The sequence below is a fragment of the Indicator indicator genome, chromosome 10 (assembly GCF_027791375.1).
Source record: "Indicator indicator isolate 239-I01 chromosome 10, UM_Iind_1.1, whole genome shotgun sequence".
Lineage (NCBI taxonomy): Eukaryota > Metazoa > Chordata > Aves > Piciformes > Indicatoridae > Indicator > Indicator indicator.
In genome coordinates this window covers 35,324,962-35,347,443 of record NC_072019.1, presented here as the reverse complement: position 1 = coordinate 35,347,443, position 22,482 = coordinate 35,324,962, and the positions used below count along the sequence as shown (strand labels likewise).

The following is a 22,482-nucleotide window of genomic DNA, read 5'->3' as shown; positions in this document are numbered from 1 at the left end:
AGCCTCGGGCTGCGCTGCAGCCTGCAGCCAGCAGATGGCGCTGCCGGGCAGCCCGAGGAGCCGGAGCGCTTGCGCCTGCTCAGGCAGGACCCGGGTGTCTGGTGACACTTACCCCAGAAAGCAACTTCAGCTCTACCTGCAGAAAGCAAATTTAGCTCTCCCTACCTGTTCAAAATGCAGAGGTGCTGGTGACACCCCAGAGAGCAAATTCAGCTCTCCCTACCTGTCCGAAATACAGAGGTACCAGTGAGCTCACAGGGGAGGAGGAGGTCTGGCTCCCAGCACGCTGCAGAGCCCTGGGCTGGCCAAACCACCACGGGCACCACATCTGCAAAGCCTAACTGCAAAAGGTCCTGTGCTGCAGATCTGTGAGGCAGGCTGGAGAAGAGGCAGGGCTTGCAGCCCCTGGTTCTTATACAAGATAGTGCTAGAAGCTCACAGATTCTTTATTTCCCGTGTTCAGACATGTAGTTTCACAGACCATACAGCGCTTAACTATTTTTGAGCCTTGCACCCCCTCTGAGTAATTTGAGAGAAAAAATGCTAAGCTGTCATTGTATGTCTACCTATATATGTAACAGAAAATTGCATCCTTTCCTTCAACACCCTCCTTGTTTATATGGTCAGCTCTTACAACAGGCTGGTTATCCCAGGGAATATTCCCTTTACCAAAAGCAGTCTGTTTTGGTTGAGCTTAGGATATTGTGTTCAGTTTTGGGCACCTCAATACAAGAGAGATGAGGAGGTGCTGGAGCCAGTGCAGAGGAGGGCAAGGAACCTGGACAAGGGCCTGGAGAATAAATTTGATGAAGAGCAACTGAAGGAGCTGAGGATGGTTAGTTTGAAAAAGAGGAGGCTGAGGAGAGACCTCATGGCTCTCTACTTGAAAGGACATTGTGGAGAGGCTGGTGCTGGTCTCTCACAGGTAATTAGTGATAGAACAAGAGGGAACAGCCTCAAGCTGTGACTGGGTTTAGACTGGACATTAGGAAAATTTTTTTCCCAGCAAGAGTGGTCAGGGATTGGAATGTGCTGCCCAGGGAGGTGGTGGAGTCCCCAGCCCTGGATGTGTTTAAAGGTGGTTTGGATGTGGTGCTTGGGGCTATGGTTTAGGGGTAAACCTTGTACAGTAGGGTTCTGGGTTGGACTTGGTGATCCTAAGGAACTTTTCCACCCTGAAGGTTTCTGTGATTCTGTGATTCTGTGAATTATTACCTTTTGTATCTATTTGCCATTTTCTAGGTATTCAAGAAATAAAGACTAGCAGAAATTTAATCCTTTTCCATGCAGAGAATCTATTAAAGAAAGATTGTTCCCTTTATAGGCAAAGCTAAATAACTGTTTTGACCTCTGGTTTTGAAATTGTGAAGCTTGTTCCTCTGAACATGCTGTGCCTGACATAAGAAAGTGTCTGCTAATAACATTTTTTACTTATTTCAAGTCTCCTTTGGGGGCAGTAATAAATCTTTGCTACTACTGGGGTTTGTTGCTGAATTAAATACGCTGTGCTAAATATAGAAGTGTCTTTCTTTAAGGGGATTCCTGTCCATGATGCCATTGGTTTGGTAATCCCTTATCCTTCTGCTCAGATTCCTGAGTGGGTCATTCTTACTCATGCTGTTAAAGCCTTGTATTTAATTAGAAACTACTTCATTACAGGACACACAACTGTCTGTCACAGCTCTCTGGTTTCAAGAAGGGTTTGGTGTTTTAACAACTCTCTCCTTCAAACACATTGCTCCATCTCTTCTGATGGAATTCTGTCCTCAGCTGCACTGCTGTTACACCATAGCAAACATTGCCACTCAGGAGTTACATTTGAAGAGCTGCCAATTGTATAAACGGTGCAAGAAGACGTGAGCATGCTCCGGGTGCAAGCAGACGTGAACCCCCTTAAGGGCAGCAGCCGAAGTGGGCAGAGCGGTGGCAGCTCGCCGGCGGAAGCGGCAGAGCGGCATTAGTGCGGCTTTGCGCCCAGGCTCCTGCGAAGGGCTAATGTGGCTCTGCGGCTTCCGGAGCAGCCCTGGCGGCTCAGAGCGCAGGCACAGCGAGATCCTGGCTGGCTGCAGCTGGCTGTGCAGGCATCCCTTAAGTAACTTCTCAGCACCAGCGTATTCCCTGGCAGTTTGGGGCCGGTTCAAAACACACTGTGAGACACAGCGTTAGCTTGGGCAAGCTGTGTCCAGGTACAGGTCTGCTCCCTGTCAGCTGGAGGTGGAACTGGTAATAGACAACAACTGGAGACTGTCTCTTTTGCTGCTTAAGTTTACCTTTTGTTAGGGGTGTAAAATCTGACCCTCTCAGAGGCCAGTACTGACATTTGCAGTCTGAATCTTCTACCATGACTATAAAAATCAGTGCTCTAGTGAGACCACACTTGAAGTGTTGTGTCCAGTTTTGGGCTCCCCACTTCAAGAGAGACAGGGACCTCCTGGAGAGAGTCCAAGGGAGAGCCACGAGGATGATTAGGGGACTTGAGCATCTCCCCTATGAAGAGAGACTGAGAAGCCTGGGACTGATTAGTCTGGAAAAGAGAAGGGTGAGAGGGGATCTGATCAATGTCTCTCAATATCTGAGGGGTGAGTGTCAAGTGGAGGGGGCCAAGTTCGTTTTGGTGGTACACAGTGATGAGACAAGGAACAATGGATACAAACTTGAACATAGAAGGTTTTACCTCAACATGAGGAGAAACTTCTTTACAGTGAGGGTGTTGGAGCACTGGAGCAGGCTGCCCAGAGAGGTTGTGGAGTCTCCTGTGGAGACTTTCAAAACCCACCTGGATGCATTCCTGTGCAGGCTTCCCTGGGTGATCCTGGGCAGGGGGGTTGGACTTGATGATCTCTGGAGGTCCCTTCCAACCTCTAATGTTCTGTGATTCTGTGAAATAATATCTATGCAGCAGGAAAATGCAGGGCTCTAAAGTGCTCTGAAATCTTTTTGCTTACTTATAATTGAATTTAAACCAAGAGGAGAGCCAAAGTTCATTCACTGAATAACAATGGATTTATGTGAATGACAAGGTGTGCTGTCTTAGTTCTTGTGATCCACCCCTGGTACTGAGAGATACTTTCTGTGTTGTCTTGACAAATTTACATCATTTAACTGAAGACCACATGGGAAAGCATAGACAGTATAAGCTTCTGGTCAATTTTGGCTTGGTCTTTTCTGCTGTGTAGGAGTTAAACTATTCCCTCTGGTCATTCTTTCCTAGATATCAGCTTGTGCAGCTGCCAAACTGGGACGTACTCAAGTGGAACCAAATTTATGTTCTATATTATTTAGTGAGGTGTTGAGGAGCCTACAGGTCTCTGAGAAGCCTGCTCAGAGCAATGTTTTATAAGGTGCCAAAGCAGCTGTGTTTTCACCTAGCATGAAATAACACTTGGAAACACAGAGCTTTTTGTTCAGATTGTTAAGCTCTAGACTTTTCCCTCTATTTCATCTGTTTGAAATAGAAAAATATTGGCACTCAGGGCCAGGTCTTCACCAAGAGAGAAGAGTAAAACTTCTTCTCCTGGGTTAGTATGAGAAAATCTGTGGGGTCCTTGAATGATAAGGCTAAAGTGTGCATGATGTCCCATTCTGAACTGCCTACCATGGGTAGCACTGTAATAGTACAAATACCTTTCACCTCAGTGAGAACAAGCTGTGAGCCCTTTCCTGGGATGTGTGAGCTACAGCCTTGATTGTGGAGACAGTCACTCTAGAGATGTGTTTTAAGGAGGTGGCTAGAGGGGATAAGTGTATTTACTTTCAGAGTGAAAAGGAAAACTGTACTTGGAGGTAACTAAAAGAGAAGTGTTACCCATCAGCAAGAGCAGGTCAGAGAACAATCTCACTTGACACCATTATGCTACTTTAAATTATCCATAGTGCTATTATATTGCAGAACTAAAGGCAGATTATCCCTAAAGTTCCCCAAAGGATGTTTTGAGACTACTTGGGACTGTAAAGGAAAATTCTGTTCTAGGAAACCTTATTAAGAATCCCTCCTCCTCCATGTCTCAGACATCACCAGAGGTTTCCCTGTGTTACCATCTGTAACCTCATCAATGTTCATAGTTCTCTGAGAGCTCTGAAACACTTAGTGCCTCACAAAAGAAACAGCAGTGACATTAGGCTCGAAGGGCTGGATGGATTCCCTGTGTTTCCTTAGGATAGAGACATGTATGAACTCTAAACAGTCGAATAAATCTGACATTTATTATAATTCAAATTTCTTTCAAATCCTTTTACCCTTTTCTTAATCTATAAAAACTCAAAAGAACTGGCAGAAAAAAACTAAATGAAACATTATGAAGAGTCTTGGCTCCTTCCCCAGCTGTGAAGCTGCACATCCATATGGAACAGATAATTTGTTTTCATTTGCATCCTGACCTTTAAAAAATAAAAATCCTAAATTCAATCAAAACAGCTGAAGTCAAGAAGCCAGCCTGAATTCTGCATGAGCTGTGCTACAATGGTTCAGATCCCCTTTATCAGTCAGTGGTCAAAGGTTGCTGTTCATCCCCTCCAACATCCAAAGCTGTATCACAGTAGGCTCATGTCTTGGGCTATTTGGGAGGAAGCAGTGACAGAGCATTTGTTGGACATCAGTCTCCACTGTGTGCTGTACAAAGTCCTGCCTTGCTTGCTTTAGTCCATAAAGCCAGATTTCCTACTGCACACATCAAGCACAGTGCATGATGTCAGTTTCTGGCAGGACTTTTGCTATGTGTGTCAGTTTGTCATTAACAGTTACAGCCATTGGAGAATAAGGAAAAGATCTCACCATTCTGGGCAAAAAAGGACTTACTATTTTCTAAAGCCTTATTTAAAAAGCAGAGGAAAGCTGCCTGTTCTGATGTATTAGGAATGTAGGTTTGGGTTTTATAGATTGCAGTTTCTTTTCCAGCAGCCTAACTGTAAAGTTAAACATAATCACTGCAAACAGTATATAACTAATAGTGAGATCTTCGTGGCTCTCTACAACTACCTGAAAGGACATTGTGGAGAGGCTGCTGCTGGTCTCTTCTCACAGGTAAGTAGTGATAGAACAAGAGGGAGCAGCCTCAAGCTGTGACTGGGTAGGTTTAGACTGGACATTAGGAAAATTTTTTTCCCAGCAAGAGTGGTCGGGCATTGGAATGTGCTGCCCAGGGAGGTGGTGGAGTCCCCAGCCCTGGATGTGTTTAAAGGTGGTTTGGATGTGGTACTTGGGGCTATGGTTTAGGGGTGACCCTTGTAGAGTAGGGTTCTGGGTTGGACTTGGTGATCCTGAGGGTCTTTTCCACCCTGAATGTTTCTGTGATTCTGTGATATTGCTCAGTGTTTGAAGATTAAGAGCCAGACACCTTTGAGCTTCCACTGTGTGGTAAAATAGCTACATGCCAAGACTCTCTACAAAGCTAATTTCAGGTGCTATTTACAACTGACAGTCTAACCATGCAGAAATTGCTGCAGCAGTCCTGTTTGTAAGAGGGCAGCCACTTCTTGTATCTGGTGGGCTTTGAGCTTAGACACTATTGCATTTACACCAAGATACCTACACTTTAAAAATGCTGTTAGCTGTTCCTTGATTTTCAAAGGAAACTTGCAAACCAACACTTGATATTAGGGAGCATTCCACTGACTACAAGTCATCACAGAATCACTAAGGCTGAAAAAGACCTTTAAGATCATTGAGTCCAACCACAACCCAACTACCATGGCATTTAAACTATATCCTGAAGCACCACAGCTACATGCTTCTTGAACACCTCCAGGGGTATCATAATAGTTGTTTAGTTGTGTTGAGATAAGCAGAAGCCACTTAATACACCAGCAGTCTGGGTAAAATACCTGGAGAACCTTGATCACAGAATTAACCAGGTTGGAAAAGACCTTTGAGATCATCAAGTCCAACCTTTCACCCAACACCATCTAATCAATTAAGTCACAGCACTAAGTGCCTCAGCCAGACTTTTTTTAAACACTTCCAGGAGCCATGACTCCACCACCTCCCTGGGCAGCACATTCCAATGGCCAGTCTCTCTGTGAAGAATTTCTTCCTCACATCCAGCCCAAACCTCCCCTGATGCAGCTTGAGACTGTGTCCTCTTGTTCTGTTGCTGGTTGCCTGGGAGAAGAGACCAACCCCCACCTGGCTACAACCTCCTTTCAAGTGGCTGTTGAGAGCAAGAAGGTCTCCCTTGAGCCTCCTCTTCTCCAGGCTAAACACCCCCAGCTCCCTCAGCCTCTCCTCACAGGGTCTGTGTTCCAGGACCCCTCCCCAGCTTTGTTGCCCTTCTCTGGACACATTCCAGCATCTCAACATCTTTCTGGAATGGAGGGCCCAGAACTGGACACAGGACTCAAGGTGTGGCCTAACCAGTGCTGGGCACAGGGCAGGATGACTTCCCTGCTCCTGCTGGCCACACCATTGCTGATCCAGGCCAGGATGCCATTGGTCTTCTTAGCCACCTGGGCACACTGCTGGCTCATGTTCAGCAGCTGTCAACCAGTACCCCCAGGTCCCTCTCTGCCTGGCTGCTCTCCAGACACTCTGTCACCAGCCTGTGGCACTGCATGGGGTTGTTGTGGCCAATGTGTAGAACCCAGCACTTAGACTTGTTCAGTCTCATGCTGTTGGACTCTGCCCATCTACCCAGCCTGCCAAGGTGCCTCTGCAGAGTCCTCCTGCCCTCTAACAGGTCGTATCCTGCTCCCAGCTTGGGGTCATCTGCAAACTAACTAATGGTGGACTCGATCCCCTCATCCAGGATGTCCTGCTGATGCCTGTCTGGCCTGTACACAAACAGACATTTAAGGAGTGGGCTGCCTGTCTGCAAGTGCACAACATGTACCTGACTTGGCTTGGTTTGCCAGGTGAGCATGGATTGTTGCAGGATTTTATCTTCCTCTGTACCTAGACAAATGATGCCATGGCACATGGGTGGTCCTGGCATCACTTAGATGTGAGGAGTAGAGGTGTACGGTGGCACCAGCTTCCAATCAAGATGCCACTTGAAGTTCTGTAATATGTGTACAAGTACAGATGTGCTAACTAGCTGTGGGCACAGGTATGGGTAGGAGGCATTTTTTTCCTGTGCAGTGTGGTGTGACATTAGGAGGTAGAAGCCCAAAACCTGCTGCAAGGTCAGACTATGTAGGGTGAAAGAGGTAGAGAGAGGCTGTGATCCTTCCACCGTTACCACTGTCACTCTGGCATGTAATGTCAGGCTTCTCTGGCACAGACAAGGCACTGTCTTGCTCTGTAGGAATTCTGTCATCTTAGAAGAAAGCAAAAGAATAGCCTAGAAAGCAGAAGTCATTCTGATCCCTCTCTCATTGATGAAATAATTTTAACCACACTAGAAACTAAGCAAAATCAAGGACCAGACTATAGAAAGAAAGAGAGCAAATTTCTTATCTCTTTCTCTCTTATTTCCCATCTTGCAGACTGTTCCTCCTTAAGTGCTGTCTCCATGGCAGTGAAGCAGCCTGCCATAAAAGCATAAAAGATAGCAGACAAGGCTGAGGGTTCACTGCAGCACAGAGATCACTGCAAGCATAGCTTTTTTTGCTGTCAACTGCTTGTCTTTGAAGAAAGTGCCTTAATTTCTCTGTTTCCTCATCTGTGAAACAGAGCTTCTGCCTTCCTGTGTGGTAGCAGGTTATGCTGAAGAGCATTTGGAGCTGATGAAGTGGTGTGTGCTATGGAAATGGAGGTTATAGCCTGATTGAAACTTGCAGGCACTGACCTCAATGGAAAGGTAAGTGACAGGCTGTCTGCATGTTCAAACAGCATTAGTGAAGCCAGCACTTCACTTTCATGGTGCTCTGCTTTCAGCTGCACTGTAATCATCACTAATGTAGCTGTCAGGGGAGCTTCCCAGCCTCCCTGGGAGGACTTGCTTAGGAAGAACTTTCCTGCGGCATGCAATCACAAAATGAGAATGGGAGGGAGGGTACAGGATGAATGAAAGCAAACATGATTCTAGGAACAACTGTTGGTGCTTAATACTTGACCATTACTTCTTGACAGGATTAATGTCTTTCTAATCACACTAATCCTTTCTGATAACTTTATCCATAATCCATCTATTTCAAAGCAACATCCAGATGGCTTCTGGTGGAGAGGAAGACAAAATAAACATGCAGGATGGGGTCTTAGTAGTAGATTCTTGTATCCTCCCTTTCAGGGGATGTAGGTTTTGATCTTGAGAATGGATCCAAAAAATGTGCTTTTGTCAGAGAGCAACACAAAAACTAAAGAATTGCAGAGAAGGTAGAAAGTTCTGTCTGTATTTGTAAATAAAATACTTCATAAGTACTCTCCAAGCCTAGAGGTGCTCACAAGGGTTTAGCTACTTGTTTGCATGGGACTAATCAGATTGCCAAGATATTGAAAGAATTCTTCTCCTCATCACATCAAAACTGCTGTAGCCCTTTTGTCAGCTTTACACAGATTTCTCTCACAGCAGAAATGAACCTTACTATGTCATGGTTTCACTGGGTTGTACTACTGCCAATATTTTAAACAACCTAGTAACTGACTTCACATTTTTAATGAGTTGTATTTAACAGTAATTCCTGGAGCTTTTGAGGTCTTCATCTTCCCTTCTAATTTCCCCTTAAAAGCTTCATCTAGGTTTCATTAGATCTTCCACTGATCATGGCTTTGCTCTTCACCTTCCTCTCTCAGCAAGAGCCCCATAAAGAACTAGTCTTTTGTAACTTCTCATAAATCCCAGGGAGACTGTCCCAAAAAAGTAAATTAACTTTAACCAAGCCATTCTAGGTAAAATAACTTAGTTAGGATTTGTTTGATTTGATTTGATTTACAAACAGCAATGAAACAATTAAAAACTTACTGAAATAATGTCTTAAATAGAATGCTGCAAGTAAATAAACTTTTAGCAATTATTGGCCACATGCAGCTTTTGCTCAGAGTGCTGCCATTTGCTTTGCTGCCCTTCTGACTTTCTCCAATACAAATGTAGCTAAATAACTTCACAGAAGAGACAAGAAAGGTTTGGCTGCTTCAGAACACCTTATTGCCCAGAAACCAAAGCAGAGTAGGTTTAGAATTACCTAAGCTGAATTTACCTTGTTGAACTCCAACAAGGACAAGTGCAGGGTCCTGCATCTGTGAAAGAACAACCCCATGGACCAGGATAGGCTGGAGGCTGATCTGGGAAAGGGACTTGGGGGTCCTAGAGAACAACAGGATGCCATGAGCCAGCAATGTGCCCTTGTAGCAAAGAAGGACAAGGCCATCCTGGGGTGGATTAGGTCTGTGGTTAGTAGGTACAGAGAGGTTCTGATGTCCCTCTGCTCTGCCATGGTGAGGCCACATCTGGAATTCTGGCCCCTCAGTTCAAGAAGGACCTCAGGGAACTGCTTGAAAGAGTCCAATGCGGAGCCACAAAGCTGCTGAAGGCAGTGGAACATCTCCCTGCTGAGGAAAGCTGAGGGAGCTGAGGGCTCTTTAGCTTGGAGCAGAGGAACCTGAGGGGTGACCTCATTCACATTTATCAAGATGTGAAGGGCAGTGTCAGGAGGATGGAGCCAGGCTCCACTCAGGGATGTCCAATGATAGGACAAGGGGCAGTGAGTGCAAGCTGAAGCAGAGGAGCATGGGAACAGAAGGGAGTCACCATCCCTGGAGGTGTTCAAGAGGGGATTGGACATGACACTTGGTGACATGGTTTAATGGTCATGAGGTCTTGGGTGACAGGTTGGACTTGATGATCCTTGAGGTCTTTTCCAACCTTATTGATTTTGTGATTCTGTGATACTGTGACATCTGGAAGCTTCTTTTCTCTCAACTTCCCTATGCCCTAAGACATAAGAAGAGCCTTTTGTCTGCTCTTTCTTTGGCTGCACTATGGGGACATTAGAGCTCCAGAGATCAGTGTGATGTAATGCTGTATTCCTTAACACAAGAACTGTGGCCATCAGTATTTCTCTTAACCTTTTTGTCTCCTGCCCTCTTCCCCCTGACATCAAGCACAGGAGGTCAGATGGAAACAGTTAATGATTGTTGCCTCATCAATGCTACAAGGCATTTCTTTCTGAAAAGGGCTCTCACCATCTGCTTGAAATGACATGGCCAGTGGAGTAACCACGGCCTCTGGGGACTGCTTCCACTGGTCCCTGCTCCAAACTGAGCATTGCAGGCCATGAAGCCCACAGGGCTTTGTCTGAAGCCAGACCTTTGGTTAATGCTTCTGTCACACCACCATCACCCCTGCAGCATCTCCATAGTTAATTACTTTTGAGAACTTTCTCATCACAGCATGAATTGAGCGAGACTTTATCTGGTGACAGGATAATCTCATTACAGATGATGATCTTGTTAATGAATATCCCCAAGACAGAGCAATCTCATTATTAGCCCCCTCAGGATTTGTCACCTAAGAGCCAATGTATGATTATAGCTTCACAATGTCCTCCCAGATCCTAACAGCCCAACATCTTGAGGCTGAGGTAGCACCCTCAAAGCCACTTGAGCCACTGGACATAGTTAATTAGGATTTTGTCCTTGAGTACTTCTGGACACACTTCTCAGGTGAACAGTCAAGACAGTCCAAGAGCTTTGTGCAGGGTTCACCTCTCCATTGTTCTGTAGAACAAACACAATGCAATGGCTTCAAGGACAACAGGAGCAGTGTGGCTTCAGAGCACAGAGGTGTACTCTCTGTGTCCTTGGTGATGCCCTCTCCAAGTAATCCCTCTGCATGGTGTCCAGCCTACAGATCTAGTGGCCAATGGTCAGGCCTTCACACCACTGATGGCTGCTTCCCTGCATGATACATTTATAAAGAACACTAAAAATGATTATCATGAAAAGCAGCCAGCTAGGCAAAACTCGACCTGGTTCCATTTCCCCTTTTGTTTCTGGGAAGGCTCAGGTGGGAGGTAGAAGAGTGCTGAAGGCTAGTGCAGTATAATTACCTTCTTTGGGCATCAATGAGTTGTTGAATGTGTCAGTGGCCTGTGAAACGAGCTCAGGCCTAGAAATCTAATAACAGCATGGAAGGTGCTTTACAGAAGCTAACACACTGATCGGAGATCAATGGACTATCACAAGATTGGCCATTGGAATGGGCTGCCCAGGGAGGCGGGGGGGTCAACATCCCTGGATGTGTTTCAGAAAAGCCTGGATGAGGCACTTAGTGCCATGGTCTAGTTGATTAGATAGGGTTGGACTTGATGATCATAGAATCATAGAATTGTCAGGGTTGGAAGGGACCTCAAGGATCATCCAGTTCCAACCCCCCTGCCGTGACCAGGGACACCTCACACTAGATCAGGTTGCTCAGAGCCTGGCCTTAAGAACCTCCAGGGATGAGGCTTCCACCACCTCCCTGGGCAACCTGTTCCAGTGTCTCACCACCCTCATGGTGAAGAATTTCTTCTTGGAGGTCTCTTCCAACCTGGTTGATTCCATGAATGGTTTGGAGTATTTACTCTTCCATAAGGACCCACCCAAGGGAAGTGCTAAGGAGATAAGTATCACTACTGCTCCTGGTTTTGTAATCTGCAGTGCTGTGTTGGCACACAGTGCTGTGTTGGCACACAGCGCTGTGTTGGCACACAGTGCTTCCTAGACACATGAGAAGGTGGATTTTTAACAAATGCAATGATAAAAGAGAGGGAAGAGCAATGGTTACAAGAGTGAGAGATACTGAGATGCTGATTTTCTAAACAAGTCATGTTACAGTGCAATCACTGTTCCTCCTTGCTCCTATAGTGTTAACAAAGCCCATGCTAGCGGAGAGGCTGGCAGTGCACAAAAGCAATACATTTTCTTAATTAATCTGGTAGATAGCAGGACCCTGAGCACTAAATCCCACCCATTTGATTTCATTGAATCAACTCTAAAGGTTAAGCTGCACTTCAGCGTTGGCTCTAGACAGCCTCACTGTGCAGTGAGGTCAAGGGCATCTCATTCAAAGAGGAGCAGCTTAGTAAATGACTGGCTTTGAGGAAAGGCCTGATAACTGGTTCTGTTTTAATGAGAAGGCCAGGCACTGGCAGACACCAAACAGCAAATGTGGTACTTTATGTCACCTGCAGTTTTCCTGAGATGTATGTTTTGAAAAGTGTGCAGAGAATTATTATTCAAACCTAAATCTCAGTTTAAAAGCCCTGCAATACTGGAGTCTCTGGAAACTTGCCGCGATGCGAGAGACAGGACAAAGCCTGATACAAGCAGCTTGTAACTGGTCATTAGTATGTCCAAGCTACAGTTGTAAATTCATGATTGGTTACAGAGAGAAAGTATCACACGAACGCATGTATTTTCCCAAGGCTTAAGCAAGCGTCAGGCAAGAGATAAAGGATTCCATAATTCTATATTCCTCTATCCTAGCTTTTGCTTTGTTCTTGTTATCAGGTAATCCCCACAGCTCACAGTGACCACTGGGGAGTCAACCTATCTATGTTTTCCTTTTACACAGCTGCACTCTGTTCCCAGGGTTTACCACCCATCAGAGACACAATGTCTCCAGTGTCTGGGATGCTGGTCCCTAAATCAATTCCTTCGGAAGCTCACATCACAGACTCTTAGAAACAGCATCAGAGTCTGTCTCAGAGCAGTCTGGAGCCACTTCAGGGACCAAACAGTGCCCTGTCTAATTTGCCTATAGAAGAGGGTCACTGAGAACTTAAAGGACTTGGTAGACAGTTGTATGGCTTAGTAGAGGCAAGCTATACAAACAAGAGGGTGGACACTGGTCATCCTCTGGCAGTGGTGGGCAGGGAGCTGGAGAGGGAAGAGAAGGCTGAGGTGACCATAGTGCTTTCTTTGCTCTCCACTGTGCAGCCACAGCTGCCCATGAAGGAGTTTCCTCTGCAGGCCATACACTGTCCCCACTTCAGTGGAGGCACACTGAATCACCCTCTGCTCCCCAGTGTACCCTTGATAAAGCAAAAATAAATAGTACTTTGTAGTAATGTAGGAGAAAAAAACCAGGTATTTTTTCAGGTGAAAAAGGTCATAAGCTGGACTTGATGACCTCAGAGGTCTATTCCAGCCTCAATTCTGTGAATGGTTTGAAGCTGAGGGAGAGCAGGGTTAGACTGGATCTTAGGAAGAAGTTCTTCAGTACAAGGGTGGTGAGACACTGGAACAGGCTGCCCAGGGAGGCTGTGGATGCCTCCTTTCTGGAGGTGTTCAAGGCCAAGTTAGATGAGGCCTTGAGCAGCCAAGTTTGGTTAAAAGATTTCCCTGCCCATGGTGAGGGGATTGGAGCAGATGAGCTCTCAGGTCCATTCCAATCCAAGCCATCCTGTGACTCTGACAAAACTGCCCCTTGGTAGATTTTATTTCAAAGTTGTGGCCCTGCTCACACAGGGAGGGATGAGAGGGTTGGCTAGAGCCTTCAGAAGTCCCTTTGAACCTGAATTACCCCAGGATGCTGTAAAATTATACATAGAGTTTCATCCCTAGGTTTTTATGGCTGCTCATTGATGTGGCTCCTGGGAACTGAGTGGTCACATGTGAAGGCTGTGCAAAGCTGTCTGTCCACGCTCAGGGAACAGGAAGCAGGATTCAGTCCTCACATGTGCAGCCTGAGCTTGCAGGGTCCTTTATGTAACCAGGATCCCACAGGGCAAGTGGGAAGCATCCCTTCAAGCGCTGACTACAGGTTTAGCGTTACTGGCAAGCTTCTGAAAGTCCTGCCATGTAGGCAATCCTGAGAGAAGCAGGTAGAGCACACTCATTAGGAAATGAGGCTGTTAGCTGCACTAATGTGGTGCAAAAGAAACTATCAATGCTGTTTTCTTTCCACAGCTTAATGTCTGGGCTCGCAGCCCTGGACGCCAAGACTTCCAGTCGGTTGGGTATCATAACTGTCACCTATTACCTGTGGACAACATTTGTGGCTGTGGTTGTGGGAATAATTATGGTCTCCATCATCCATCCTGGTGGAGCAGCCCAGAAGGAGATCACTGAAGACGGTGGAAAGCCCATAATGAGCTCTGCAGATGCACTGCTCGACTTAATCCGGTAACTGCACCCTCCTCTTTCTGCTCTCTGAAGGTAGAGTTTCATACACAGCTCCATGAAGAGCTGGGACTAAGCTCTGAACCTAAGGGCGACCATTTTGGTTAAACGGATCACAGGATCTTAAATCATCCTCATGGCTCTCTGTCTCTCTTGAACCGGGGAGCCCAAAACTGGGCATAGTATCTCATCTCTTCAGCTCTGTCTGGCTAGTCCCCACACACCACAGGCTTGGTGGGGAGCTTGGGGAACACTTTATTCTGCTGAGCCTTGCTGCAGGTGACATACTGTCTCCTGACCCAAACAGGGCAAGTCTCATCTAGAATGCCACTTCCCACAGACATTTACCTGAGCACACTGGAGTAGCTTGCACGCACATGTCAGGGTTTCGTGTTAGCAGCCAGGCTTGAGCTTTTAATCTGCAAACCCCTAAAGTCTTCACTGGTGTGGGCAGATGTCAGCAGCCGCTGGCCAACGAGCCACTCTCATTACTGAAGCTTAGGAAGAGAGAATAAGGCTCAGGCTCCTTTCGCTGTGCTAAGCAGCAGTCACAGCTGCAGCCTCTCTACTCTGAGTGCACAAACTCATTCCTCCTCCTCATTTCATTCCTCCACTACAGAAATAACCATATTTACTTAAATAAATAGAACAACCCAAGTGAGAGGAATGGGCTTCCAGCCTAGGCAAACACTGTGGGTGAAATCCTGGCTCTGGGGAAGTCAATTGCAAAACTCCTAAATATCTGTGTGGAAATCTGGATTAAATGCAATGCTGTAGCTGCTGGTTTGAGCTAGACAAGCTGATCCTTAGCTCAGCGATAAATCACTTCCATTCACAGCTGGAGACCATCTCAGCCCAGATTGGCTTATCTTCTCAATTCATTAATTTCCTCTCCATTTATCAATTGCATATGTGCACAGAAGTTTACACAGGAAATATCTGGGATGCTGCAAATGAAGAATACTACGTGTCCAAGTGGGCAGATGATAAATGTGACATAATTGTGGGGTTTATTTTAAAAGCATCGACCCTGGCATGGTGAATGCACATATTCACCCTCACTGATTTCAGATCTGAAGGCATTTTGAAATGATGAAATATGTTATTATCATTATTACTTGTGATGTTATAGATGACATTGTCAGGTCTGGAATTTTTGGCAGGAAGGAGGTTGCTAGAAATTCCATTTCTTGAATTTTTGGGCAAGGATTTTGCTTTTAGAAGTGGTTTTAATCAGAAATTAAAAGAATGTGTGGGTGTAGCAATGAATGGAACCAAGAACTACCCTAAACACCCGCAACATTAATCAGTAAGCACATGATTGTTCTTAGTTATTTTGCAGAGGGTGCTTCCTCTGTGTATTTGTCCTTACACATAAAAAAAAAAGGCAATGAAACCTGCAGCTTGATGCACTGCAGAGTCCTGAAATGGCTCTAAACCTCACAGCAACCAGGAAATTAACATACTTGTGGTGGGTTGAAATTACCCCCCCAGCTAATTTGGAGAACTATCCCCAAAATAAAATTGCCAGACCAGACCAGCTCAGTTTGGGATGGAAGCAAATGAAGCTCTATTTACATGCAAACTACAATCTAGAAATATGAAATGCCATGGATACCTACAAAATAGACAATATATGTACCATATATCTATATCTATCTTTACAATTTATAAACAACACAGAAACTCCTCAGACTGCCCTGGACAAATTCAGGGGACCTGTTCACCTCCTCCCCCACTCCCTCCTTCCTTTCTGTCACCTCACACAGTAGTCAAAACAGAGATCCCCTGGCAAGGCTATGGAAGAGAGAGAGGAAAGTTGCAAGCTGAAGGGACAGGAGAAAAAAAAGAGCAGAACTGTTTATGCCTCTGGTCTATATCCCCATTAGCAAGCCAATGAATTATATAGACCTTAGCATTATTTTCCTTTTACATCCAATGGTAATTTATTTTACTGCCAGTCTTTGCAGTCAGGGACTAGGTTAAAGTTCCCCCTTCAATCTGTAACAATACTGAATTGCATGCCTCAAAAATTGTATCCACAACTCAGCCAACCAATTTTTGCCACACTAAACAGAACTACTTGAAAGACTTCCTTTCTAAGGGAAACCCCAAGAAACTGGGGCCAAGATCTGTGGAAGTGAGTCTGCCCCTATGGATTTCCTCCTGGATTCAGTCTGGACCAAGAGGCCACTGAACACAGCATGCTAGGAGTGTTTTCAGCACCTGATATATGTGAGATAACTGTGGGGTTTATTTTAAAGGCATCAATCTTGGCATGGTGATGCAGATATTCTTTATAAAATCTTTAGTGCTGCTTTAGCCCTAGGTGTCAGTTTTTGCTTCAGTCCTGATCCAGCTTCAATCCAGCTGCACCTTCTGCTGTCTGTGCAAGATGCCCATTGGCCCAGGCAGCTGGCCTTGGTACCTGTGCAGGAATTCCCCCTTGCATAACTTGCCCCTCTCTACCAGCAGCATGCCAGGATCTAGGCTAAGGACAGGGAATGCAGAAGGCAGATGTGAGTCTGAAGCTGTGCAGGAGATGCTCTTCCAGTGATACCTCTCTCTTTAGCTGCCACTTCATTGCTACGCTGAGACAGATACAAACCTGCCTTAATTATACTCATGATTTCTGGTGCAAGCACTGCAAGGCTCACAAAAGTATAGTTTCTTCCCTACTTAAAACTATAAATCCTCAGGCTAAGGATCATCCTGTTCTCTTTATTACACCCAGTGCCTTATGAATGTGAATGGATTTATTCTTATGATGTGCAACACTTCTGTCAGGAAGGCAAGAATCATCTTCCTGTCTTACAGCTAGAGAACCAAGACCCATGGAAAAGGAATTACCTCACTGAGGACTGCTCAGAAAAAACTGTGCTGGCAAGGGAAATACTCCCAGCTCCTGCAAGACCTAGTAGGGGCCTTGTGCTAGGAATGTGGCTTTTGGGGCACCTCAATAGAAGTAACAGCAGTGAACCAACACAGAGCTTCTTCTTTCCCTGTGTGAATTATCCACATTAACTCCGTGCTATGTCCCTAAAACCAGAAAAGTGCCTTTTAGTAGCCTCTTGTGAGTTAAGAAATGAAGAAAGGCAAGACAACAGTTGTTAAAATTAATTCAAACTCAGAGAGTTTTCTCCCAAAGGACTAAAAGGGGCATATTTACAGCAAGAGTGTTCAGTTTCAAATACTCCACTTGTTTAACTCTGCAACATAGAGTTCGGATTGGACTCGGATTCAGATCTCCAGAGGTCCCTTCCAACACCTAACATCCTATGTGATAGTCACCTGGCAAGCAGGGTAGAAAATGCCAATAATCTGGGGGCACACATTTATAAAACAAGATGCATGACTCAGGGCCACACTGTCTACATTAACAGTTATTGTAGCATTCTGCTGCCATGATCAAAATACTTTGGATTTAGAAGGGTCAATCCTGCTGCAGTTTAAATCATGCTCCTTGCATTTGTCACCAGGGAGAACACATTTGGCTGAAGAGTTAAATACAAACAAATCATGCCCTAGCTAGTGGCACACATCTGTACATTTCTGAAGTCTGTTGGAAGGATAAGTCAGAGCTTTTTACCACTGAGTAGTCAGGATTGCATCCAATTTAATAGCAGGTAGCAGGAAACTCCATCTGGCTTAAGCAAGAAAGGAAAATGGTTTATACCATTAATAGTTAGAAGAGGATAGAAACACCAGAGGATTTATGTTTTCATGGGAATCCTGAGCACTCTTTAAAATCATTTCCTTTCCCTCTTTTCATGCTCTATTTTATTGAAATTGTGTTTCTTGAAAATAGGGCAGAAGAAACTCCCTATCTGCTGTAGCTTGGAAAAAGTCCAGGCTGTGCAGAACCAGAAATCACACTTCAAAAAGATTATAGCTAAAGACTGAATTGTATAAGCAATAAGATATTTAGGAGTGCATTAACTGTTCCAGGGTTTAAACTATGGAAGTAGTCTTTAAAATAAGTTTACCCTCCATTCCTGCATCTCTTGCCAAAAGCCTTTGTGTATTATGATAGAAATATTTACCTGTTGCCTACCACAAACTACCGCTTTCCACTCATTTCAGACTATCAGTTTTCTTTTATCTCACAAAATCAGCTTGGTGCCAGCACTGTTCTGCACTGTATGTGACCAGATGTTCTCTTCTGGTTAATTTTTAAGCAGTTCAAGCTTCCGAGAAGCCCAAACCTCAAACATTTACAAAGGACTCTGATGCCCCTAAATGTGTGGTTCCTGTTTGGCACAAAAGGAAACTAACAGGGGGAAAAAGATAATTGGGAAAAAAGATATTTCTAAGATGAAAACAACACTGGGGAGACTGATGAACTACTAAGTAGTTTCTGCTTTCTGGTCAGGAGACCCTAGGCACAAAGGGAAAAGTGTCCAAGTTAAATTGCATTAACCCTCCATGGTGTTACAGTGTGGTGGGCTGGAATCCCCCTCCCACATTAACAATAACCAGAATGTGAAGAAGAATTAAAGGTATAGCCTTAAACCATCACACATGGGAATAAATTGTTCATCCTTCTGAGAACTGCCCTGGACATCTTCCTGTGTAAATGCGCACTGTGTGTGAATTAACTCTGCCTTGCCAGAGCCACAGTGGAAATACCCTGGACCTTTGATACAATTCTGCCTTTTCAGGATTCCTAAAGATGAGCTGTGCTTGTGCTTCCACTCAATGGTTTGCTCAGGGAGCCATAGCCCTGATGGGACTGTGTCTGCAGCTTTTCTTTCAGAAGAAGCAGGGTAAGGAGGTTTGCCCTCCAGATCCCTTACTGAAACTGAAAGGCCATGCTTAGGACAGAGAAAAAGGTTGGCAAAATGATTCCATGTTGTGGAATGCTCTGCTTTGTGAAAGACAAACAAGACAGAGTGGCCTCACCCCAGCAGGTGATTTTTGCATGCTATTAGTATCTTTGCTCACAATAATGAGGATTCAAATGCCTCATTAATTCTGCAAAAGCCTTCCCTGGTCCTTTCAGCAGACTGATACTGAGAAATAAGATGAGGCACTGGAGGTGACTGCTAATGTGCCAGAGGCATTGTCCCACAGGCCCTGAGATAGATAATTTGTCCAGGCTTTCTGAATCACATTGTACCCTTGAGTTCAAGGGAGCAAACCCTGATGGAGCCCACTGACGCCCGCAGGAAGGTATTTCAGATGTATACCCATATGACTAAGGACAGGGTTGGTGGCTCGTGGTACAGTAACAGTAGTCAGGAGTCTACATAGTTGCTGATGCAATTGTGCAGAGGACAGCAAAAGCTGCATTGTTTTTGAGGTAAAATAGTGACACAGAGAAGGGCCTCAGCCTATAGTAAATGGAAACCAAAGTGCTCTTCCTTTTAGCGGACAGCTGTAAAACCTGCACACAGCTGTCACACTTAGCTACTCAGACTCAGTTTTTCCTTTCTCTCTACCCTTCCAGTACAGAGTGACAGAGTAAGATCTCGATCAGGGAAGCTGTGTCCACGGCTGCTTTATGCCCAGTGCGAATGTAGGCCGATAAAATATCACGAGGACACACATGCAGCAACCCCCCAGGCTGGTGCCTTTAATTCCACAGCGTGGGAGACTGCAGCCAAAGACTGGCTGGTGTGGCAGGGATTAGGTACTGATAACATCAACGTCTGAGCAAAACCAGATTGCTGCTGCAGAGTGGAGAGTGCCCCAGAGGGAAGGAAACAACATCTGCCCTACCTGTGGCTGCTCTTATGCTACAGCAGCTGCTCTCATTTCTTACTAAAAAGATTTGCAAAGCCTGAATGCTTGGAGTTAGCAGGGCTCTGAATAAGTATTTCAAATAGGTAGTAGGACAACTGCAACCAGAATTTGGCCTATTATTTTTGATAGAGGCTATCCATCAGCCTGGCTATCCCAGTAGCTGTGAACTAATGGTGTGTGGACAGGTCAGCTAACAGCATGAGCAGTAAAACACATTAACAGTGCTGCAGGTTGTATCACAGCTGTAGTTCTCAGAGTCAGCAGCCTGCTGAAGAGAGCAAGAGGGCTCCCACATCCTGGCTGCAGTGCCAAGTTATGCCCTGACCTGAAAAAATGGCTTCCAAACACAATTCAGCTTCCTAAAGCAAATGAAATCTAGGGAAACTAAAACAGGCAAATAGTGCTAATGGGTAGGTTAATTGCTGGGAGATAATGGAGAAGGAAAGACGACCTGCCACTTGTAGTCTAGGAAGCTACACCCTCAGAGCTGCTCCTCAGACTAGGTGCTGTCTGTACCTGATAGAAGTCCTTAGGATTCTCTTCAAATTCTATGGCTCCTTGCCTGTACGACACACATTGCCTTTGTTATGCAAAACACATTTCTAGCTCCATACATTCTCACATCTGGATCCTCTCATCCTGTACAGAATTAGGGAAGGACTCCAGAGCTTGCTAGCAGAGAGAGCAAGCCTGTGCATGACAGCAGGATGTAGCTGAGGGGGTGTTTAATAGGTCACCTGTGTGCACATGCTGCTCCCACAGCAAACACAGGCCAGGGGTGCTGTGCCAGCTGTGCCGAGAGCTCGTGGGCTGTATAAGAGTCTGTGAGCTAATATTGAAGTTTTATGCACATCCACTCTTAGCCTGGGTTGTGCTTTCCTGCTCTCTCTGGCAGGAGATGCTCTGGGAAATGTTCTTCCTCAGGGCAGACAGTGTTTAGCTCTTCATTTTTTATGTAACCAGAAACCATATGTCTGAATTTCTGGTTTACAATCATGTCCTTGTCTTAGATTTATCTGTGTTCCACACCAGTCTCACTTACTGTTATTTGCTACATGTAATTCCCTATTATCATGTGGAATTATTTCTGCTAGGAATGCTGAATTGTGCCACTGGGGTTAGAGACAAGGTTGTTTGTACCAGAGAAATGAATCCCAGATCGCTTTACGTTTCCTGTACTGTTTTGTGTCCCGTACCTTGTAAGAAATCTGAAAGTAATGCTGGAAATGTAGAAGCGTTTTGTCTGCTTAGCTTTCTTAACTGAGTAGGCACAACAGCATTTACAGGTGTTGACAGCAGAGTAGCTCAGCTGCACTGGCAGTCTCTCTAATTCAGTATATGCCAGCGATGAGCACAGTGCCTGTTCTGAGCAGAGAGACAGCCTCACTCTATGATCCTGATCCCAAATCTGTGTGGGTAGATCTTTGTCCTGGGCACAGTTGCAGTAAATCCATACTAGAGGACTAGAGGTCTGCAGGGGCCCATCTGATGGCAGGCTGGATGTCTGGAAAAGAGGTGGGCAGAGACTGACAGGCTGCAGCTCCCTGCCATCAGTCTTGTGCTGTGTTTGGGCAAATTCAATGTCTGGATTTTGTGCTAGACTGAAGCTCCCACCCCAGCTGGCACTCCCCAGTGCACAGGTTTGGTGAACCACAGTCTCACAGGTGAGCTGCCAGAAGGCAGCCAGACTGGCTGGCAGTTGTGAGGACCCTGCCATCCCTCCTCATTCCAGTTCCATGGTAAAAAGTGAAATCCTCCAGCACCAGTGTCACTGCAGTCTCTTGTTCTGAACCATTACCAGGAGATTCCTGCCAAACCTCCAGCTCAAAGCTGAAGGTAGCAAAGTGCAGCCAACATATCCCTAAAGTAAAGATTTCTCAAGTGTTTCTGAAGAGGCCTGACCAAGCCAACAACCACTCCCAGTCACCTCCCAGCTCCAGGTGATAGCTTGATGCTTTCTTCTCATTGCTTGTTTTCAGCCCACTAGAGTTCCCATCCACCAGTTGCTCTCTTGAATGTTTTTAATTAACAAAACTAAATTTTGGCTAATGCTGGATTTTTTCAATCCAAGTAAACCAGCTTAAAATAAAAACTAAGCTGACACTCTGGCAAACACACTCAGGTCAGCCCCTCACTAGATAAATTGTGTGGCTTTGGTAAGTGTGGTCTCAAAGGCTGGATCACAGTGCATAATATATTAAAAACTACTGGGAGAATTCCAGCATCCAGCATTAAGTGGGGAGTTGTAATTCCCACAGGATAAAGAATGATAAAGAAACAAAATGCTTTAATCCTCCACAAATTTGTCTAACATTTAATCTAGCTACTAACCATATGATAGTTCCTTTCTCAAGCAGTCTTAATTGTTCTTAATTCTACTAATTAGGACTATAAAGCTCAGGGAGAAAAGAAATGGAACTCATCAGCAATTAAATTCTCATTTCTTTGTGAAGCTGCAGCTCCTAGAGCTCATTCACACTGAGCTGGGCAGCAGCCCTGCCTGTGGATCTGTGCTCAGAGAACAGCTCACACTCACACAGCAGGGCAGAGCACGACCATCACAGAGCACTCCAGCAGCACCTTTCATCTCATCATCTCCAGTCTCAAAACGAAGACCAATACTAATGAAGCCTTGAACAACCTAGAAGCAGAATCCTGCTAGCACAATAAGCCAGTAACTATCTTTTCTCTCCAGTGCTTCCCCCTTCCTACAAACATCCTCTCTATCTTCCCAGGTCTTCCCCCTCCCACAAATATCC

At 45.3% G+C, this 22,482-nt stretch overlaps 1 protein-coding gene across 1 annotated transcript in view; it reads left to right on the top strand.

Moving 5' to 3' along the window:
* The window catches only part of SLC1A7 (solute carrier family 1 member 7), a 64,300-nt gene that overhangs the window by 4,777 nt on the left and 37,041 nt on the right, over positions 1-22,482 (top strand). Inside the window, exon 3 of the mRNA XM_054384018.1 lies at positions 13,766-13,981. Within this exon, the coding sequence (XP_054239993.1) occupies positions 13,766-13,981 (216 nt within the window). The remainder of the gene's footprint in view (positions 1-13,765; positions 13,982-22,482) is intronic.